At 41.5% G+C, this 24,044-nt stretch overlaps 1 protein-coding gene across 2 annotated transcripts in view; it reads left to right on the plus strand.

Moving 5' to 3' along the window:
• Window positions 1-9,901, plus strand: part of aasdhppt (aminoadipate-semialdehyde dehydrogenase-phosphopantetheinyl transferase) — a 65,055-nt gene extending 55,154 nt beyond the window's left edge. For both annotated transcript variants that reach the window (XM_059646627.1, XM_059646628.1), the window contains one exon: window positions 1,259-9,901. In XM_059646627.1, the coding sequence (XP_059502610.1) occupies window positions 1,259-1,420 (162 nt within the window). In that variant the 3' untranslated portion in view covers window positions 1,421-9,901. The remainder of the gene's footprint in view (window positions 1-1,258) is intronic.
• Window positions 9,902-24,044: the final 14,143 nt, after the last annotated feature.

A 24,044-nucleotide genomic window follows, 5' to 3' on the forward strand; every position in this document is an offset into this window, starting at 1 on the left:
AAAAATAATTCACAGATGGTCACTGTCAAAGTTACCTGAATTTGCAACACCATTTAGTAACACTTTGGCGTGAACGTGAAAGTGCAATGTAATCTTACAATTACTGTACGTCATAATAACTGTTTAACAAGAAGATATTGACTTCCAGTAAAAGCAAACTTGGGACATGCAACAGTGTTCTTGGATATCCACTTATAATTTGCTGGCGTTCCTACCATTATTACGTTTGGAAGAGCTATCAGACCTGAGACCACTTGCAACCACCATGTCATCTTAGGAAAAAAATGTTTCGACTTTGTAGAATTCAAATGTTGTTTCACCATGAAACTGATATTCGCTGTAGGTCCTTTTTTGTTCCTTCCCAAATCAATTCAATACAGCCTATCAAAGATGCCAGTGAACTTAATTCAAAGGTTTCTGAGTTTCCAATGCATATGCTTCAGTCCAAACATTTCACAATATATGCTGTTTTGTTTGTACAACTTGAGAAATTTGCAATGCACATTTACTTCAGGTTCTCCAACTAAAAAACTAATCAGCTTGCCAACTGTTAATTAGAAATGCAGCTAAAATGGTTTGTATAAGAATGAGAGGTTATTTCACTGAAACATACAGAATTCTTAAGGGGCTCAACAGAGTAAATGCTGGAATGATGATTCTTCTGACTGTAGATTCAGTAACTTGGAGCTGCAGTCACACTATGAGTTATCAGGAGTGAGATGAAATATTTCTTCATATACAGGGTTGTGAAACTCAGAAATTTTCTACTCCCAAACACTGTGGGTGGTATATCAATGACTGAGATTGACTTTTGGACACAAAGAGAATTGTGAGCAAGTGAAGTTGATGTCAAAGATGAGCCACAATCTTGTTGAATGGTAGTGCAGGCTCAAAGGTCAAAATGGCTTACCACTGCTGCATATAATTTTTGTGTATTCTAATCTTTCTGTATATTGTTTCCATTAAGGGGCTAGCTTTCATTCCAGATTTAATAATTAAATTTAAAAGTCTATCAGCTGTATGGTGTGATTTGAATCCATGTCCTCCGAATGCTAAACCTAGGTATTTGGATTATAAATTTTCTAATATTACCACAATGCCACCATCTCCCATAATGCTGCATACATTACCTTGTACTCCAAGAATTAAAGGGTTTTATTTGTAAACAAGTGTAAATAATCTATTATGTGATTTCCAAGTATTACATGATCTTTCTTTCACATAACTGTACCTATTCTTAATGTAAACTTTTTTGTAGGTACAAGAGAATACTAATCAAGAACCACCGAAGTTCACACTTTTGTCCTTTAAGGATCTAATCTCATCAGCTATTGCTATGGCACCAGAGGATCTAACGTGCTGGGAAAATTTTCAAATCAAGCAGGAAAAACCAAGTCGTCAACATCAGATGTCTGTATGACCTTATTGTATGGACGAAACTGTCAGCAATGAATCTTGGGTATTTTAATCACATAACCTTGGACAACCAAAGGAAACAATGCACACTATAAATCGATTCCTTCCAATTCCTCAGACAGAGCTTCTCTTCAACATTTTGCATAACGATGGATCTTTCTTTGGTTTTGAATTCATGATTTATGATGCCGAGTGTGACATTGTCATATTTTTGGTTTTTTATTTAATAATATGCTTTTGAAGTGCAAAATTAAAAACAAAAATATCTGTATGACAACCAAATGGGCACAAGGAACAGACTATTCTTTCTGAAAATTCATGAAGAAACCAACTACTTGGCAAAGGGCAAAATGCAGTAAACATTTGTAACATCCACTGCTGCAAGAGAAATCCATGGAAGCAATTGCTGACACTGTATAGGCAACATTTTAGGCAGAACCTTAACTGTATAAGTTTTTTCTTTATTCTTGGCATTGATGGCATCCTACAGAACTAAATGTGATAATCTAAAAATGACATGGACAATGCAAGATAAGTCCTCTCACTTCAAATTATTTCAGTGTTCTCACCATATGAATATAACACCTTCCATCATGGTATAAGGGTGTACACTGTCTGATGAGCCTTTGTTTGTTTTTCATTCTGGCAGAAAACACTTACCACATGTGCCTCAAAGTCTCAATTTTTATTTTAATAGTAAATTGCCAGGTTTCAAATGGTTTGCTACAGAAGCTATTCACAAGGGGTAGAGGATGGCTTAGTGGTATTATTGCTAGACTATTAATCCAAAAACCCAGCTAACGTTCTGGGGATCCTGGTTCAATGGAGAGAACTAGAGGGCCTGCCAGGAGTAGCATCAGGCATACCTGAAGATGTGGTGTCAATCTGGTGAAGTCACCAAACAGGACTACTTGCACGCCAAACAGTGAAAGCAGCAAGTGATAGACAGTGCTAAGTGATACCACAACTAACAGATCAGATCGAAACTCTGCAGTCTTGCCTCATCCAGTCGTGAATGGTTGTGGACAATTAAACAACTTACTGGAGGAGGAGGCTCCTCAAATATTCTCATCTTCAATGATGGAAAAGCCCAGCATATCAGTGCAAAATCAGTGCATTTGCATCAATCTTCAGCCAGAAGTGTCCAGTAGATGATCCATTTTGGCCTCCTGTGGTCTCCTGCATCACAGACACCAGTCTTCAGCCAATTCCATTCACTCCATGTGATATCAAGAAATGGTTGGAGACACTGGATACTGCAAAGGCTATGGGCCCCGACAACATTCTGGCAATAGTACTGAAGACTTGTGCTAAAGAACTTGCCACTCCCCTAGCCAACCTGTTCCAGTACTGTTACAACACTGTTATCTACCCAGCAATGTGGAAAATTGCCCAAGTATGTCCTGTACACAAAAAGCAGGACAAATCCAACCCGACCAGTTACCACCCCATCAGCATCCTCTTGATCATCAGTAAAGTGATGGAAGACGTCATCAACAACATTGTCAAGCAGCACCCGCTCAGCAACAACCTGCTCAGTGACGCCCAGTTTGGGTTCTGCCAGGGCCACCCAACCCCTGACCTTATTATTCAAACATGGACAAAAGAGCTGAATTCCACAGGTGAGGTGAGAGTGACAGCCCTTGACATCATGGTTGCATTCAGCCGAGTGTGGCATCAAGGAGCTCCAGCAAAACTGGCATCAATGGGAATCTGGGGGCAATCCGGTGGTTGGAGTCATACCTGACACATAGGAAGATGGTCGTGGTTGTTGGAGGTCAGTCGTCTCAGCTCCAGGATATGTCTGCAGGAGTTCCTCATGGTCATGTCCGAGGCCCCCAACAATCTTCAGCTGCTTCATTAATGACTTTCCCACCATCATAAGGTCAGAAGTGGGGACGGTCGCCAATGATTGAACAGTGGTCAGCACCATTCATGACTCCTCAGATACTGAGGCAATCTGTGTTCAAATACAACAAGATCCGAACAATATAAAGGCTCGGGCTGACAAGTGATAAGTGACATTCGCGCCACACAAATGCCAGGCTACGACCACCATCAATAAGAGACAATCTAACCAGCACCACTTGATATTTAATGGTGTTACCATCACTGAATCCCCCACTATCAACATCCTGGGGGGGGTCATCATTACCCAGAAAGTCAACTTGACTCACCACGTAAACACAGTGGCTATAAGAGCAGGTCAGAAGCTAGGAACACTGTGGCAAGTAACTCTCGTCTTCTCAAAGCCTGTCCACTATTGACAAGTCACACATCTGAAGTATGCTGGATTTCTCCCCACTTGCCTGGATGAGTGCAGCCCCAACAACACTCAAAAACCATCCAGGACAAAGCAGCTCCCTTGATTGGTACTACGTCCACAAGCATTCACAATCTCCATCACCGATGCTCAGTAGCAGTGGGTACTATCTACAAGATGCACTGCAGAAATTCACCAGAGATTCTCAGACAGCACCTCCAAACGTACAACCACTTCCATCTAGAAGGACAAGGGAAGCAGATATATGGGATCACCCAAGATCCCTCCAAGCCACTCACCGTCCTGACTTGGATATATATCACTGTTCCTTCACTGAAGCTGGGTCAAAAACCTGGAATTTCCTCCCTGATGACATTGTGGGTCAACCCACAGCAGGTGGACTGCAGTGGTCCAAGAAGACAGCTCAGCACTCGGGACGGGCAAGAAATGCTGGCCAGCCAGCAATGCCCAAGTCCCACAAATAAATAGAAACGTAGAACCAGTTTCATATTCAGTTTTCTCTTCCATATATGATATGGTTTTTTTGCTGAGTTTGCTTCAAGGCTCTAGCCTGGACTCATTGAACAATTTCTCCCTACCTTTTGTTCTCTCCCCACAACAGAAGGTAGCTTAGAAATATAGAAACATAGACAATAGGAGCAAGGGCAGGCCTTTGAGCTGTCTCTGCCAATGAATACAATCAGTACTCAGTACCCTGCTCCCTATTTCTCCCCATATCCTTGGATCCCTTTAGCCTCAGAACTGGATGCAACTTAGTGAAAATATTCAAGTTTTTGACCTGAACTGCTTTCTGCGACAAAGATTTCCACTGGCCTACCACTCTCTGAATGAAGATATTTCTCCTCATCTCAGTTCTACATGGCCTACCCCATATCTTGAGGCTGTGACCCCTGGTTCTGGATTTCCCCAGTTATCTGGAATGACATTCCCGTCTTTACCCATGTCTGATCAATATACCTGAGATGTCCCTCATTCTTCTAAACTCCAGTGAATATAGTCCTAACCAATCAGTCAGTCCTTCCATCGCCTGAAACAGCCTGGCAAATCTTTGTGCACTCTCTCCAAAGCCAGAACATCGTTCCACAGATAAGCAGAGCAAAATTGTACACAGATGAGATCTCACCGAGGTTCTATACAATTGCAGAAAGATATTCCTCCTCCTGCACTCAAATCATTTCAATATGAAGACCAACAAACCATTTTCCTTCCTCACCACCTGCTGCATCTCCATGTTTACTTTCAGCAGCTGGGTATACAAGAACACCTAGGTCTTATTGCATCTCCTTCTTGCTTTGTTTTTGCTACCAAAGTGGATAACCTCATAGTTACCCACATATACATCTTCTGCCAAACATTTGACCACTCACTCAACTTCTCCAATTCACACCAAAGCAACTCTATGTCCTTCTCACAGCTTACCCTCCCACCCAGCGTTGTGTCAGGTGCAGACATTAAGTTCCCTGATCTAAATCATTAATATATATATATAGTGAATAGCTGGAGAGCAAGCACTGATTGTTTGAGTGTCCTACTAGTCACTGCTCACCACTTGGAAAATGTCCATTTTAATCTTACCCTTTGTTTCCTGTATGCCTACCAGTTCTCTATCCATGTCAGTACACGACCCTAATCCCATGTGCTTTAATTTTAAATGCTTTTGTCTTGTGTGGGATCTTATTGAAAGCCTTCTGAAAGTCTAAGAAACTCTATCCAATTGCTCCCTTTATCAACTCTACTTGCTACATCCTTGAAAAATTCCTGTAGATATGTCAATTATGATTTTCTTTTCATTAATCCATGCTCTGTCCTATAATGTAAGTTCCATGAAACTTTGAAGTTTATTTGTGGAAAAGAGATTTGGTCTCAAATTAGCTCATTGGAGATTGTAGTATTTTCATGAACAAACTGATTATTGATATTCTTCATTAAACATTATTGGTGGTTTGACCCTCGTAGTACTAATTGTTCCAATTGTGGATGGAAATAAGGTTCTTCTCAGGAATGTGAAGTATTATAAACTTATCAAGGGCCAGTCAGTGACTTGAAGGAGGTAGCCAAAGAAAAAGGAAATGTGATTTTAATACATTATATTTCTGGATGTTTCTTTATCCCAGTAGTTTTTGTTTTAACTAGTTTGCACTTTTAATGTTTATTATCCTTAAGGATAAATAGTCTCAGTGAGGATCCTGATCCTCATCAAAACTTATCCTAAATTGATTCTAAATGCACCTCCTCTCATCCACCTTCCTGCAGAAAGGCCTTCCCCGATTCCCAATTCCTTCGCCTCCGCTGCATCTGCTCCCGAGATGAGACATTCCACTTCCGGACATCCCAGATGTCCTTGTTTTTCAGGGACCGCAACTTGCCCTCCATAGTGGTTGAAAACGCCCTCAACCATGTCTCTCGCAATTCATCCCTCACACCTCCTATCCAGAATAACAATTAAAACAGAATCCCCCTCATTCTCACATACCACCTCACCAATGTCCGGATCCAAGACATCATCCTCTGACACTTCCGCCATCTGCAATCCGACCCCACTACCGAAAAAATTTTTCCCTCCCCACCTTTACCAGAGGCACCACTCTCTCCGTGACACCTTGTCCACTGCACACTCTCCACCAACCTCACCACCCCCAGCACTTTTCCCTGCAACCGCAGGAAGTGCTACACCTGCCCCTACACCTCCCCCTCCACGCCCATCCCAGGCCTTAAGAAGACCTTCCGCATCAAACAGATGTTCACGTGCACATCTGCTAATGTGGTATACTGCATCTGCTGTTTCTTCGGCCCTCGATGTTGCGCTGACCTGTGAACTAATCTGAGCCCCTCCCTGTGCACTATCCCATCATTATTCATATGCTTATCCAAGGACTGTTTAAATGACCCTAATGTGGCTGAGTATGTGGCCTCCCCTACATCGGGGAAACCAAGCAGACGCTTGGGGACCGCTTTGAGGAACACCGAGACTCAGTTTGCACTAAACAACTGCACCTCCCAGTTGCAAACCATTTCAACTCCCTCTGTGACTCCTTGGACAACATGTCCGTCCTGGGCCTTCTGCAGTGCCACAATGATGCCGCCCGAAGGCGGCAGGAACAGCATCTCATATTTTTCTTGGGAACCCTGCAGCCCAGGGGTATCAATGTGGACTTCACAAGCTTCAAAATCTCCCCTCACCGACCACATCCCAAAACCACCCCAGCTCGTCCCCGCCTCCCTAACCGTTCCTCCCACCTCAAGCCCCACTCCCATCTCCTACCCACTAGCCTCATCCTGCCTCGTTGACCTGTCCATCCTCCCTATCCCCTCCCTAACTCCCTACCTACATTCACCTTTACTGGCTCCAAACCCACCTCTTTGACCTGTCTGTCTCCTGTCCACCTATCTTCTTCTTTATCCATCTTCTATCCGCCTCCCCCTCTCTCCCTATTTATTTCAGAATCCCCTTCCCCTCCCCCATTACTGAAGAAGGGTCTAGAGCCAAAATGTCAGCTTTCCTGCTCCACCAATGCTGCTTGGCCTGCTGTGTTCATCCAGCTCTACATCTTGTTATCCTAAATTGTGTGTGAACATAGAACAATACAGCACAGAACAGGCCCTTCGGCCCTTGATGTTGCACTGACCTGTGAACTAATCTAAGCCCCTCCCCGTGCACTATCCCATCATTATCCATATGCTTATCCAAGGACTGTTTAAATGCCCCCCTAATGTGGCTGAGTTAACTACATTGGCAGGCAGGGCGTTCCACGCCCTTACCACTCTCTGAGTAAAGAACCTGCCTCTGACATCTGTCTTAAATCTATCACCCCTCAATTTGTAGCTATGCCCCCTTGTACAAGCTGAAGTCATCATCCTTGGAAAAAGACTCTCACTGTCCACCCTGTTTAATCCTCTGATCATCTTGCGTGTCTCTATTAAATCCCCTCTTAGCCTCCTTCTCTCCAGTGAGAACAGACCAAGTCCCTCAGCCTTTCTTCATCGGGCCTGTGGTCCAGACCAGGCAACATCCTGGTAAATCTCCTCTGCACCTTTTCCAATGCTTCCACATCCTTCCTGTAATAGGGCGACCAGAACTGCACGCAATATTCCAAATGAGGCCGCACTAGCGTTTTGTACAGTTGCAGCATGACATCACGGCTCCAGAACTGAATCCCTCTACCAATAAAACCTAAAACTCCGTAAGCCTTCTTAACAGCACTATCAACCTGGGTGGCAACTTTCAGGGATCTGTGTACATGGACACCAAGATCCCTGTGCACATCTACACTACCAAGAATCTTTCCATTGACCCGGTATTCTGCCTTCCTATTATTCCTCCCAAAGTGAATCACTCACATTTATCCATATTAAATTCCATTTGCCACCTTTCAGCCCAATTCTGCAGTTTATCCAAGTCTCCCTGCAATCTGCAACATTCTTCCACACTGTCCACCACTCCTCCGACTTGAGTGTCATCTGCAAACTTACTAACCCATCCACCAATGCCTGCGTCCAAGTCATTTATAAAAATGACAAACAGCAGTGGTCCGAAAACAGATCCTTGAGGCACACCACTAGTAACCGGACTCCAGGCTGAATAGTTTCTATCAACCACCACTCGTTGCCTTCTTACAGAAAGCCGGTTTCTAATCCAAACTGCTAAATCTCCCTCAATCCCGTGCCTCTGTATTTTCTGCAATAGCCTACCATGTGGAACCTTATCAAAAGCTTTACTGAAGTCCATGTACACCACGTCAACTGCCCTACCCTCATCCACATGCTTGGCCACCTCAAAAACGTCAATGAGATTTGTGAGACACAACCTGCCCTTGACGAATCCATGTTGACCATCTCCAATCAAATTGTTGCTTGCTAGGTGATTATAAATCCTATCTCTTATAATCCTTTCCAAAATTTTTCCTACAACAGACGTAAGGCTCACAGGTCTATAATTACCTGGGCTATCCCTACTGCCCTTCTTGATCAAAGACACAGCATTTACAATCCTCCAGTCCTCTGGTACTAAACCTGTAGACAATGAGGACTCAAAGATCAAGGTCAAAGGCTCCGCCACCTCCTCCCTAGCTTCCCAGGCAATCCTTGGAAAAAACCCATCTGGCCCAGGGAATTTATCTACCTTAACACCTTCTAGAATTGATAACACCTCCTCCTTACTAACGTTAATCCTTTCAATTCTAGCAGCCCGTAACTCAGTCATCTCCTCTACAATGTTCTTCTGTTCCTCAGTGAAAAAAGACGAGAAATAATCATTTAGCACCTCTCCAATCTCCACAGGGTCCACACACAACTTCCCACTTCTGTCTTTGACTGGCCCTATTCCTACCCTAGTCATCCTCTTATTCCTCACATACCTATAGAAAACTTTAGGGTTCTCCTTTATTCTACCTGCCAATATCTGCTCATGAACCCTCCTTGCTCTTCTTAACTCTCTCTCTTTAAATCCTTCCTAGCTAATCTGTAACTCTCCATCGCCTCATCTGAACCATCTCGTCTCATCGTCACATAAGCCTCCCTCTTCCGCTTAACAAGAGATTTAATTTCTTTAGTAAACCACGGTTCCCTTACCTTATCACTTCCTCCCTGCCTGACAGGGACATACCTATCAAAGACACGCAATATCTGTTCCTTAAACCAGCTCCACATTTCGATTGTCCCCATCCCCTGCATTTTGCTAACCCATTCTATGCCTCCTAAGTCTTACCTAATCGCATTATAATTGCCCTTCCCCCATCTTTAACTCTTGCCCTGTGGCATGTTCCTATCCCTTTCCATTGCTAAAGTAAACATAACCGAATTATGGTCACTCCCTCCAAAGTGCTCACCTACCACTAAATCAAAACCTGGCGTGGTTCATTACCAAGTACCAGATCCAATGTGGCCTCCCCACTTGTTGGCCCTTTGACATAGTGAGTCAGGAAACCCTCCTGCACACATTGGACAAAAACTGATCCATCCAAGGTACTGGAGTTATAGCATTTCCAGTCAATGTTAGGAAAGTTAAAGTCTCCCATAATGACCACCCTGTTTTTTTCACTCCTGCCCAGAATAGCTTTGCCGATCCTCCCCTCCACATTCCTGGAACTTTGCAGGGGCCTATAAAAAAACTCCCAACAGTGTTACCTCTCCTCTCCTGTTTCTGACCTCAGCCCATACCACCTCAGTAGACAAGATAACAAAGTGTGGAGCTAGATGAACACAGCAGGCCAAGCAGCATCTCAGGAGCACAAAAGCTGACGTTTCGGGCCTGGACCCTTGGGTCCAGGCCCGAAATGTCAGCTTTTGTGCTCCTGAGATGCTGCTTGGGCTGCTGTGTTCATCCAACTCCACACTTTGTTATCTTGGATTCTACAGCATCTGCAGTTCCCATTATCACCTCAGTGGGCAAGTCCTCATCAAAAGTTCTTTCAGCCACCGTTATACTGTCGTTGACTAACAAAGCCACACTTCCCCCTCTTTTACCACATGTTTCACTGTACTTGCTTCATTTCCCCAAATTTAACTATAAAAGTCTCTCTATCCATGATGATTCTTTAATAAATTGCACAAGGAATTAACCCTGTCCTATGTCCAACATCTGATATCTTTCCACAATGTGTCCACTGCTGCCTGCTCAGTTGGTGTTAAGTAACTGAAATCATAATGTTCACATTTTAACTTCTGTTCTAGCATTCTTTGTGCAATTTCTGATCTACTTTGGGTTCCTAGTCAGGCATGGAACAACATGCAGGAACTGGCACGTTTTTAAAAGAACCTTTGACATCAGTCCTTTTATTGTAGCCAAAACCTGTGTATAATTCTCTTTTGCTGGCAAATAATTTAATAATGAGGCGCCTAAGTTGTTGGCTACTTATTCTGAACCTTGAGCATTAATCTAATGAATATTTTAGAGTATCTGCATCTTGTGCGTTTTCCCCAGTACTGCTTCCAGTTGTTAATCTTTTTATGTTTACTAATAATTATTACAAGATACATTTAAGCCTTTTGTTTTTACTTTTTTTTCTTTTGCTGGTGGAATCCAGCCACTCTTCTTTGCATACCCCACCTTCCCAAGGTGCAATTTACAAAATTGGGTAGGTAATTCACTGTATTAGAACCCAGTCTGAATATTTTTGTTCAGTTGCAGTCCAGTCCAGTTCAACGGTACAATTCCAGTTTTTCTCCAGAACCAAGTTTATCAGCAAGCAACAGCAGAAAGTTAACCTTATGCAAGACTGATTCGATGTCGCCTCCAAATACCTGTATAAAGGAGCACTGTGGAAAATAATTAGCTTTTCTATCAAATTACTTGAGCTGTAGGAACCAGGAAACTGTATCTAATTATATTTATAAATGCTGAGGCGATAAAAGTCTTTAAGCCACAGAGTTGTAATTGGTTGATTTGTGTATCTCTACTTTAACTTGTATTTACAATTCCTCCCAACCCTTCGGGAATTTCAGAGCAATCTATGAAATTCAGTATTTCCTTATAATTGATGGATGCTTCTCAAAGATGGTATGTGCAAATATTTGCATGTTCCTTGATGTGGAGCTAACATCAAGTGATGAGAAAAATCAGTGGTTCGGAGATGCTTGGATAAACCTTCATGATCAAATTGAAAATGATTGGGGTTATACTTGAGGCTTGAATAGATTATTGCTGGGATCTGCATTTTATCTGTACTACCACTTTATACAACATTTTCCTTTACATAATCATTATTTTTAATGAAATAAATAAATGACATTTTAAACATTAATGCTTCAGGACATTTTAATGGAACCAGAAAATATCATGTAACTGAAATCAGATATTTAAATGTATTTAAATGTATCAATGGATCACAAAGCATAAAATAATTTATGTTGTGACCATTGATGTAACAAGTTTTTAATGACTTGTACCTGTCAGATGCAGATCAGTCCAGATTGACATGAGATGACCTTTCATTCTGTGCAGAATTACCAAGTCAAGATGCATTCCAGCTTTCTGACTGGGACTGTAATAACAAAGCATGCTATTAATCTCCAAAAGACTACGTGAAGAACTGCAACAGGCTGATTCAGTGTTTATCCACAACTCTCTCTGAAGTCATGTAATGCACAGAGGTCAACATCTGATATTGTTTTAGCCATGTTAGCCCCAGTTGGGAATAGGACACAGTTTGATTGTTTGTGTCTAATCATTTGGCCAAATGATCACTGAGAAAAGAAATCAGAAAAATTAAAACATGTAAACATGTTCGGCTGATAGAATCTATTGCGGATTTGTTCAAAAGGCAAAACTTGACTCTTTATAAGCATAGAACCATGTACTTTAATATTTGACTTATAAGCACCAACAATTTCCATTCAGACATTTGATATCATAAAATGTTCAAGGACATGTCATTGGGAGCAATAACAAAGAGTTTGATTCGTTTAAAGGAATGACTTAGAGGAGCAGTCATAAATGGAGGTGAAGGGGAAGATGTTTAGGAAAATAATTCCATAGCTTTAGATCACAATATCTGAAAACTGAGCTGCCAATGGTGAAGCATAAAAATCAAGCCACTACAATATTACAAGTGGGCTCCATACCTTCTATACCAGTGCTTCTAGTGGTTGATTTTCTTTTTGGAAAACGATGTGTTTATGAAGCAATTTAGCACATTTTCAGGATGTCCCAAATTAATTCATTTGAAGAGTAGTGACTTCTGTAAATGAATTCAGCAGCCAATTTACACCCATCACGATTCCACATACAGGAAATCAGATGTCTGGCTTGTTAATGTGTTGTTTGGTACTGTTGGTTTGGAAAACATGTTGACCTGGTCATTTAGAGAACTTGCTTCTCTTTAAATAAGATATTTTTGTTTGTCTATTTGAAACATCTACAGTTAGCTGAATTAGGTTAATTAGGCTTCTCTCTCTTTCTCTTTCTCTTTCTCTTTCTGCTTCCCACCCCCACCAACCCTTCATACACACGCACAGAATGGATGCTTAAGTAGTTTGCCTAAAATAACAGTTCATGTTAGCAATAAATTGTCAGGGACCATCAGACTACCTTGGAACTGCCAAGTGAAATCTGCTAACAATAATGCACTTCTATGGCCTTTTTGAAGTACATTAATGTTGTTTTCTTTATGGCTGCAATTCATGATGATGCAACTGCAGAGGATGCACAGCTGCAATATTAATGATAAAACCCAGAAACTACCACTGAATAGCTCCTAATATTTGGCTAATTCTCACATCTAATTACTTCTTGAGATGTATGTAATAAAAACAGAGGTGAACATAAACTCACATTGACACTAATATTATATGCTCAGTCAATACTAAGTACACACAACTAAATTGTTAAGCTGGGTGTGGGTGGGATGCTCTTTGGAGGGTTGGTGCAGACAAAAGGGTTGGTGCAAGTCTGCACCAACCCTCCAAAGAGCATCCCACCCAGACCCAGCACCCCACACAATCCCTGTATTTGCCTTGGTTTATCCATCAAGCCTGCACATCCCTCGACACTACAGGACAATGTAGCATGGTTGATTCACATAACTTATGCATCTTTGGATTGTGGAAACTGGAGCACTTGGTTGAAACCCACACAGACAACTTACAAACTCCACACAGACAGTTATCCAAGGCTGGAATCAAACCCAGATCCTTGATGCTATGAGGCAGCAATGCTAACCACTGTGCCAACATGCCATCCAAGGGCTGAATATGCTTCTGCTACCTTTTAAATATTAAGCAGAACTAAGGAAGTTTAATTATATACTGGTAACATCAAAGGTAAGATATAATTAAACAAAGGTTATTTGCATTTGTTATGCTTTGAATAGTGGAATATGAGAAATTTCAAAGAAAGGGTGAGTTAGTTGAGGGGAACACTGAGAGTATCCAGATTTCAAAGAATCTGGAATAATATAAGAAATAGTTGGAATAAGTAATAACACTATACTGATAGTTTAAGAAAGAGGACTACAGTATTTTGGGCGCTTTTCAAGAATGTAAACAAGAGGAAGACTTTTCAAGACGAATAGAGGTATTAAGATATGGAGGAAGAACATAGAAGCAAATGTCAGGATTCATATGTCCCACAAGGGATACATATTGAGTGGAGATGGAAAATTCTGGAAACACTTGACAAATCTATCGTGGGAAACAAAGTTAATAATTCAGGGTGATGACTATTCATCAGAACAGCTGCATGCCCTGTGAGTGCTTCCAGCATTTTTCTGTTTATATTTCAGATTTTCAGCGTAATCTAGATTCAAAGGCAGTGTGCTTGGAGAAATACATTTGTTCATTGTGTACTGGTTGGTTTGCTGTAATTATGTGACCACTGTCTCTGCTCTAAATTGCCTTTATAGCTAAGTAGAGACTGAATACAAAAGTAGGCCATTCAGCCCTTCCATCCTGCTCTACTATTCAATTTGACCATGGCTAATCTTCTTCCTCAAGGCCTTAGTGCTGCTTTATCTTCGTAACACTTAATGCCTTTAATATCAAAAAATCTCTTCCTTGACTGTACTCAGTTGCCCAGCATTCTATAGTAGTGATATCACAGCTTGACCACCCTCTGAATAAAGAAATGTTTCCTCATGTCAGTCCTGAAAGGTCTGCCCTATATCCTGAGTCTGTGATCCTTACTTTTAGACTCTGCAAAGAGGGGAAACATTCTTCTCGTATCTAGTCTGACCAACCCGGTTAGAATTTTATAGGCAGGGAGCCCAAAACCATAATACTCTAGATGCAGTATCACCAAGAATCTGTATGACTATAACAAGATGTCCCTACTTTGAAACGCAAATCCTCTTGTATTTGCTTTCCTAACTATTTGCTGCGTCTGCCTGCTTACTTTCATTGACTCTTGTTCAAGGAAAGACAGATCACTTTTTACAACCATATTTCCCAATAGGTCACCATTTAAATGATACTTGGCCCCTCTGTTTTTCATACTGAAGTGCATAGCTTTACATTTATCCAACTATCCCACTTCCTCCAGACAAAAGGGGTGGCCATGGGCACCTGCATGGGCCCAAGCTATGCCTACCACTTTGTAGGTTACGTGGAACAGTCTCTCTTCCGCACCTGCACTGGCCCCAAACCCCACCTCTTCCTCCGTTACATTGATGAATGTATCGGCGCCACCTCTTGCTCCCAAGAGGAGCTCGAACAGTTCATCCACATCACCAACACTTTCCACCCCAACCTCAAGTTCACCTGGGCCATCTCCAATACATTCCTCACCTTCCTGGACCTCTCTGTCTCCATCTCAGGCAACCAGCTAGAAACTGATGCCCATTTCAAGCCCACCGACTTCCACAGCTACCTAGAATACACTTCCTCCCACCCAACCCCCTGCAAAAATTCCATCCCCTATTCCCAATTCCTTCGCCTCCACTGCATCTGCTCCCAGGATGAGGCATTCCACTTCTGCACATCTCAGATGGCCGCGTTCTTCAAGGGCTGCAACTTCCCCCCCACAGTGGTTGAGAACGCCCTTGACCGTGTCTCCGCATTTCCCGCAATACATCCCTCACACCCTGCCCCTGCAATAACCGCCCTAAGAGGACCCCCCTCGTCCTCACATACCACCCCAGCAACCTCCGGACACAACGCATCATCCTCTGACACTTGCACCATCTACAATCCGACACCACCACCCAAAACAATTTTCCATCCCCACCCTTGTCTGCCTTCGGGAGAGACCACTCTCTCCGTGACTCCTTTGTCCACTCCACACTCCCTTCCAACCCCACCACACCCAGCACCTTCCCCTGCAACTGCAGGAAGTGCTACACTTGTCCCCACACCTCCTCCCTCACCCCCATCCCAGGCTCCAAGATGACTTTCCATATTAAGCAGATGTTCACCTGCACATCTGCCAATGTAGTATATTGTATCCACTGTACCTGGTGTGGCTTTCTCTACATTGGGGAAACCAAGCGGAGGCTTGGGGACCACTTTGCAGAACACCTCCACTCAGTTTGCAATAAACAACTGCACCTCCCAGTCGCGAACCATTTTAACTCCCCCTCCCATTTCTTAGACGACATGTCCATCATGGGCCTCCTGCAGTGCCACAATGATGCCACCCGAAGGTTGCAGGAACAGCAACTCATATTCCGCTTGGGAACCCTGCAGCCCAATGGTATCAATGTGAACTTCACAAGCTTTAAAATCTCCCCCTCCCCTACTGCATCCCCAAACCAGCCCAGATCGTCCCCATCTCCCTAACCTGTTCTTCCTCTCACCTATCCCCTCCTCCCACCTCAAGCCACACCTCCATTTACCACCTACTAACCTCATCCCGCCTCCTTGACCTGTCCGTCCTCCCCAGACTGACCTATCCCCTCCCCACCTCTCCACCTATACTCTCCTCTCCACCTATCTTCTCCTCTATCTATCTTTGGTCCGCCTCCCTCTCTCTCCCTATTTATTTCAGAACCCTCTCCCCATCCCCCTCTCTGATGAAGGGTCTAGGCCCGAAACGTTAGCTTTTGTGCTCCTGAGATGCTGCTTGGTCTGCTGTGTTCATCCAGCTTCACACTTTCTTATCCTGCATCTGCCATATGTTGGCCAAGGCACTCAACTTGTCTAGATTGCCATAAGATCACCTTGCATCTCCTCATAACTCACAATCCTCCAATCCCCCATCTTATTTGTGTTGTCAGCAAACTTGGAAATATCACAGTTGGTTCCTTCATCCAAGTCATTTATGTATATTATCATGACTAGCTATGGTCCAAGCGCTGATACCTTTGGTACACCATTAGTCAATCCCTCCTTCCAGAAAAAAGGATTAATTCCCATTCTCTGTCCCCGTTTTGTCCACCAATTATCAATCAACGCCAGTATAAAACAGTGCAGCACTCCCTCAGTCCTGATCCTCCATCCGTGTGGCACTGACTCAGTACTGATCCTCCAATAGTGCAGCTCCCTGACAGCACTGACCCTCTTATAGTTCCATACTCCTTCACTACTGACCCTCTAACAGTGCAGGGCTCCCTAAGTACTAATCCTCCAACAGTGCAGTGCTCCCTCAGTACTGACTTTCCAACTGTACAGTGCTCTCTCAGCACTGACCGTCCAACAGTGCAGCATTCCCTCAGTATTGACCTTTCAACAGTGCAGCACTGCCATGCTACCAACCGTCTGACAGTGCAGCACTCCCATATCCATATACATGCTTTCCAAGTACTGTAGTATCACATCTTTAAAATAGATTCTAGCATGTCCCTCAGTACTAAAGTCAGGCGGCTTACCTCCAGAGATAACAAGGTGTAGAGCTGGATGAACACACCAGGGCAAGCAGCATCAGAGGAGTAGGAAGGCTGACGTTTAGAGCCTAGCCCCAAGAAAGGCCAGCAACTCTATATCCAATTCTCTTTTTCTCCCTCCTTTTTTAAGTGGTGAATTTATATGTGGTATGCTTAGTTCCGTAGGAACTGCTCCAGACTCTGTAGAATTTTGGAAGTTAGCTATCAATGTAGTTAGTATTTCCACAGTCACTTCCTTTAATACTCTGGGATGTTCATTATCAAGCCCCAAGGTTTGTCAGCCTTTAACCCAATTAATTTCTCTAGCATCTTTTATTCTAATACTGGTTTTCTTCGATTTCTCCATCTCATTAGACCCTCGGTGCTGTAACTTGTGGCAAATTGTGAACCCTTGTCAATACAGAACCAAAATTCTTCTGCCAATTCTTTTTTCCCTATTATAATTTCTCCAATTCTTTTTGGAAATGTTCTACATCTGTCTTTGCTAATCTTTTTGTTTTCATATACTTATAGAAGCCTTTGCAAACTGTTTGTATGCTATCTGCAAATGTTCTCTCATACCCTATTTTCCTCCTCTTGATCAATCTTTTTATTCTCTTTGCTAAATGCTAAACTACTGTCAGTTCTCAGACTTATTGGTTTTTCTAGAAGTTTTGGATCCCTTTGAATCTAAGGCTATCATTAATTTCTTTTGTAAGCCACAATTGACCTAACTTTATTGTTCTATTTTTGAACTCAACAGGAATGCATAATTGCTATAATTCAATAGTAAGTTCCTTAAACATTAGCCATTGTCTATCTACTGCCAACTGTTCTTGTACGGTTCCCCAATCCATTGTTGCCAGCTCACACCTCATACTTTCTTAGTTACTTTACCTAGATTCAGGACTTCTTCACACTTCAACTTAATGAACAATCCTATCATTTTGTAGTCGTTCTTCTCCAACAGACCCCATGCAACAGGGTTGTTTATTAATACCTTTCTCATTGCTTAATGCCAGTCCAGGATAGCTCTGTCTCTCTTTGGTTCTTCAATATATTGGTCTAAAATATAACATGTATATATTCCAGAAAATTCTCTTCCACAGAATTACTGCTAATTTGGGTTGACCAATCTATATGTAGATTAAAATCACCCTTGATTACAGTTGTACCCTCCTTACACTTCCACCACTATTAGGGGGCCTACGGACAATCCCTGCCAACATTTTCTGTCCCCTTGATGTTTCTTACCTCCACTCTACAGATTAACATCATGATTTTCTGAGCCAATATCCTTCCTCACCACTGCATTGGTTTCCTCATTTCAGAATAATACTACCATAGAAACATTTTGTTTTGATTTGTAGCACTCATTAAAACATGAATGTAGCAATGTGAAGCAATAATTTGTTTGAATTATAAGAGCTGTAAGAGTCAGCTAATATGAAATATAAGCAAGGAAGAATCAACACAGTTGTGTGCAACTTTGAACTACTAGTGAGAATGGCTGTGAATTTCGTGGTGCATTTCATGATAACTGTAAGGCCAACATCAATTACATTTACAGACTGAGTTTTTAAAGACAGCCAATTAACATCTTGTCAATTTTGATTTTTACAAGATGCATTCCAGGCACTTTCACAAGTTTTACAGAGTTTACATTGATCCCTAAAAAGCACAAAAGAAATCATACTTAACAAAAACAAGTTTCCAGACTGTTCACATTACAATGTCAGTTTGTGATGCTGGCTTGATTGCACAAAGGCCTTTTATTCACTGAAGTATTCTTCTGTCTTGAGATTTTTTTCTTGCGCATTGAAGCACTGAATACAAAAATAGAGATTGCCGGAGAAGCTCATCACATCTGGCAGCATGTTCAGAGGAAGGATCACTCGACTCAAAACATTAACTCTGATTTCTCTCCACAGATGCTGCCAGACCTGCTGAAAATTTCCCGCAATCTCTCTTTTTGTTTCTGATTTACAGCATCTGCAGTTTTTTTCAGTTTTTATGAAGCATTGAATGCCCCTTGTTAGCCACAATGCACTTTGCGTGGTCAGCCACAGTCTGAACTCTAATTAGCTTATTAATGCATGGTCAATTTCATAGCCCAAATTGCTGTTTTCTTTGAAAGTAATGCTCATCTTACTGACACCATTTCCTACTGTCTCTTAATTCTTACAAGATCATCACTTTTGTAACAGTCTGTTATTTCCATGGATTTTTGCCAAGATAGGATGATAGAAGCCATTTATATATCAACTTAAGAGTAGGTACAGTTTTCAGATGATCTCAGAGTTAAGACTCGTGGACCTAAGAGATCCTACCATGAAACCATATCTACTAAGAGAGAAGAAAGTTACAAGAAAGCTATCAATATGTCTAAAAATTCTGACACTCATAGAATCATACAGAATGGAAGAGGCCATTCAGCCCATCTAGTCTGCACTAACAAGTTCTCAGTCATTAACATAGTTTAGTAGAGCATATTAGTGGGAGAACAAATAAAGCCTTATATTATGCTGAGAAACTTTCCAGTCTGAATGCAAACAACATGTTGGAAAAGGGGAAAAAGTTTTTTGTCAAAGTGTTAGTGGAAAGATTAAGGTGAGAGGACATCACACAAAAGGAAAGAATGTCTGTGGTGAAAAACGTTGCTCTCTAATTGTAAGAGGCTAATCACTTTGCACCCAAATGATTAGTTAGAAAGAAGCAAAGCAAGCCTGTAAAGATGATTGCTGTAGAGATGTGAACCAATGATTATGATAAATCACTCTATACCATGCCACAGGTTGGCACCCATCAGATCGAAAGGCGATAAATGATTCATGACTGTTTGACTAATTACTGCATAAGTCCAGCATAACACAAATGTTTTATGCAACATCATGAGTTCCACAGACCTGTTCAAAGTGGCTCAATATAGTGACAAAAAATGTAAAGTTGAGGCTATAAGGTGGAACAATCCTCATCCCAAGAAGACAATGAAAGCTGACAGCTTAATGCAGAGGGAAGAATGAAGATATGGAGTAAGGCAGAAGGCAGAATTCTAATGGAGTGTTCCTCATTTGCCTGGACAAGTGCAGCTCAAACAATACACAAGAAGTCTGACACCATCCAGGGCAAAACCACCTGCTGGACTGGCATCACATCCACAAACATCCAGTTTCTCCAACACTGATGCTCATTAATAGTAATGTGTGCCACCTATACTGCACACATACACCAAAGATCTTAAATCTGAACCTTTCAAACCTATGACTGCTACCATCTCGAAAGACAAGGTGGCAGATACATAAAACACCACCACCTGAAATATCCCCTCTAAACCATTCATCATCCTGGCATGGAAATACCTATATACTTTTCTGAAGCTAAATACATATGTCACATACTGAAAGAAAAAGGACTTTGCCCTGATACTGGAAAGGAGAGAGCTGTGGCAGAAATGCACTAACGAGTAGATATGAAAGCAGAGCGATAATGTTATGGGTTTGTGAACTAACTAGCAAAGCTATTGCATAATTTGTAATTGGAGTGTGAACCTCAACATAAGCGTATTGCTAGGATGAGCGGAGAATGAGGAGCAGCTTTTATTCAAATCAAATTACTCGCAGTTAGTGTTCTGGAAGGCATCAACCCAGCAGAAACATTGCATTTGAAAGTTAAATTTCTTGCTCTGATGGAGCATTCCCCATAGGAACAACACTCCCCAGAGAAGGAACATTACCAAAGAAATAAGTAGATACCAGCTAAGCTAACAACTCACATAGGTGTCACTAACTGGCTTGCTAATGGACAGTTTTGTTAACAATACTTTTCTTTGTTGACTGCCGATAATTTGAGTGACTTGTAACGCAATTTCTATGAAAAAACTGATTGCATGAAAAAAATACAATCATGGTATACTGGATGGCTTGCTGTAGTCATGTGACCTTTATTCTGCTGTAAATTACTTTCATTTTTGTTTGCAACAGCATTAAAACATATGACTTGAAACTTAATGCAATTCCTCAATTCATCCAAGCCAATGGGTAGAAATTTAGCGGTAATGGTATAAATGTTCATTACCTGGGTAAAAAATATCAAAAACCACTGTTCTTTGACTCAAGAAGAAGGTAATTCCATCTAATTGTTCACAATTACCGCTTAAGAATATAACTTTGTATTTATCCCATAGTAAGGTGAGTGATTTGTCTTGGTGCAAAATCAGGTGGCGATGCTTAGCATATTTTACACAGATCAAATACAACAAAGTTGCACAAAAGGAAAGATACCACTACCTGTACAGGTTGGAGTAGCATCAGCTTGTGCCACAATGAAGATTTTGCCCTATTATGGGCCAACTAGGTAACCTTTAAAAGCAGCAATAGACAATTCCGCTAACTGCATCAAATAATCTACTTGCTCAGTTGCTGAATGCTTTTATATTGTTGTTTTCTTTTGTATGGTCTTTTTGTGTCTGTATAAGGATAAATTAATCCCGGGTGGAGCATCTCAATAAAAATTCAAGTGGCAGATAGAGATGCTATGTTCAGCCAAGCAAACTAATCAAATCTGCTCTGTTGACTGAATGAATGCAAATTTCAAATTAAATGTAAGTTGAAATATTAAGTGAGTCTTCTTGCATTTCGTCCACCATGTGATCATTCTTCAAGATTCACCCAGCTATATAAAAGCACCCAACAATCTATAACCTTACCAATGAAATTTGTTGGAAATTTATTGGACATTTTGGAAACTAGACCAGGATCTTGTTCTGTTGGTCTCCACTATATCCATTATATGTAGTAGATATTGTTGCTGGCTGACCAAGGACCCTGAAGGCTTATTCGGGATTTTTAAAAAGTGCTGAAACAACTGGGTTACTACTGAAATGCTGGATCGATTCCAGAGAAGGTTCACAAGGCTGATACCAGGTATGGAGGCACTGTCTTATGAGGAGAGGTTGAGTAGATTGGGCCTGTACCCACTGGAATGTAGGAGCATGAGAGGCGACCTTTATTGAAACTTACAAGAATCTAAGGGGACTTGACAGGATAGTTGCAGGAGGGTTGTCTCCACTTGTGGGAGAGACTAGGACCAAAGGCATAATTTCAGAATAAGAGGACACACATTTAAGTAAGGGATAAGGAGAATTTCATCTCTCAGAGAGTAGTGAATCTATTAAGGCTGAGCCGTGAAATATATTCAAGGGTGAGATAGTCATATTTTAGTCAGTTAGGGAATCAAAGGGTAATGGGAAAAAGACAAGAAAGAAGAATTAAGGATTATGAGATCATTTAATGACCAGAGCAGACTCAATGGCCTACTTTTGTTCCAACATCTTATGGGCTAACTCCTTTTTTAAACAAGAGATACCTAAGTTACTCCTCACTTTGGAAGGATGACAGGGAACGCAGAAGCCTGGACAATGGACAGTGCATCTCCCAATCCGTCACTTGGATTAATTGACTTTATTTGTTATTCATTACGAGATGAGGATGCGCTGCTTAGGCCAGCATTTATTTCCCATCCCTAATTACCCAGAGGGCAGCTGAGAGTTTTGGTTGCCGCGGTTCTGGAGTCACACTTGGGCCAGACCAGGTAAGGACGGTAGATTTCCTTCCCAGAAGGACATTAGTGAACAGATAGGTTTTTCCTGACAATTGACAATGGCTTCATGGTCATCACTACACTTTCATCTGCCACAGCAGGATTTCAACACAGGTCCCCAGAGCATTAACCAGATCTCCAGATTAACATTCTAGCAATAATACCATTGGCCCACTGCCTCCCTTGTATCCCTATAGTTTAATGAAGTGAAAATCTAAATGCTCCAAAGGCAAATAGTGTCACCTTCAAATGTGCTATTAAAAACACATTCCCCAGTAAACTGCCATCTGATACACTAAAGTCATGAAAACCCAAAATTTGGGGGTCAGCAACAGAAGTCAAAGGCAAATTCTCTCAATGCTTACATTGGGATGGGTTTCCTATGAATTTTCATCCATAGACTGACAATTCTAATTTATTGTACACAGCGTCATAGAAGATTTTTCGCATAGACCTTTGTGTCCTAATTACATTAGAACTCTAGCACAAGGTAATAGTAAAAGCCCAGAGGTTTGTTCATGTACACTAGCAGATCTTTTACTACTAAACCAATGATTTCTATTTATATTAGCATCTTTATCCCCAGTTTAGCATCAGGGACTGGACTATTGCTTCTCCAATACTATGTACAGTGAGACCTACTGTAAGCTCACATGCCACCCAACCCTTCACTCACCTGGCACCTCAACCCATCCATTTGGTATCTGTACCTCTTACCCACCTGGCACCAGTAAAAAACTCTCACCTGGAACCCTATCCCATCATTTATCCAACACCAACACCTTCAAATCTAATTGGAACCTGTATCCCTCACTCAACTGATACCTTGTCGCCTCTCCACCTACCAAGCACAGAATTTGCCATTTACTGCCAAAAGAGGATGTGCACTGATGCACCTTGCTGCTAGCTGTGAGGATCCCTGGATTCGTCTACATGGCTTAAAATGGAAAGGTTTCTGGTCTGAGTTTCACTCAAGAAAACTATCAAAGGTAAGTGGGCACCTTTTACTTTGAGCTGGTAATAAATAATGATCTGAATCTGATTGTAAACATCAAGCCTAAGTGATCATCCTGGTGATCAACTGAGAGAAAGGATATGAGAGGCCCAAAGATCATCAGAGATATACAAAACAAAGGGAAAATGTGAGAAAAAGACTGATAAGAGATAGGAATAAAGAAAGAATGAGAAAAAAAATGGTGGAGAAAATACTGGAGATTCAATCAGGAAGATTGGAGTGTTTGAGATATTGATTGTTAGGATAGCATTAAATGAACTGCCTTGAATCTGCTCATATTGATTTCTCTATATATTGTAGGAGTAGTAGTCTTTTGCTTTTGCTATATTAGGTGGAAGAGTATAGGCCAATTTAGAGGAAGAGATCGCTGAACTGGTGAATTACAACTGACAATACAATGGTCAGTCTAGAAGATAAAACTAATTAAAAAGACATTACGAGCATTATGCAGAGAACTCCAATTAACTGATAATTTCAAAATAAAGAAAATTACATAATGCTT

This window comes from Stegostoma tigrinum, chromosome 6 (genome assembly GCF_030684315.1).
Source record: "Stegostoma tigrinum isolate sSteTig4 chromosome 6, sSteTig4.hap1, whole genome shotgun sequence".
Taxonomy (NCBI): domain Eukaryota; kingdom Metazoa; phylum Chordata; class Chondrichthyes; order Orectolobiformes; family Stegostomatidae; genus Stegostoma; species Stegostoma tigrinum.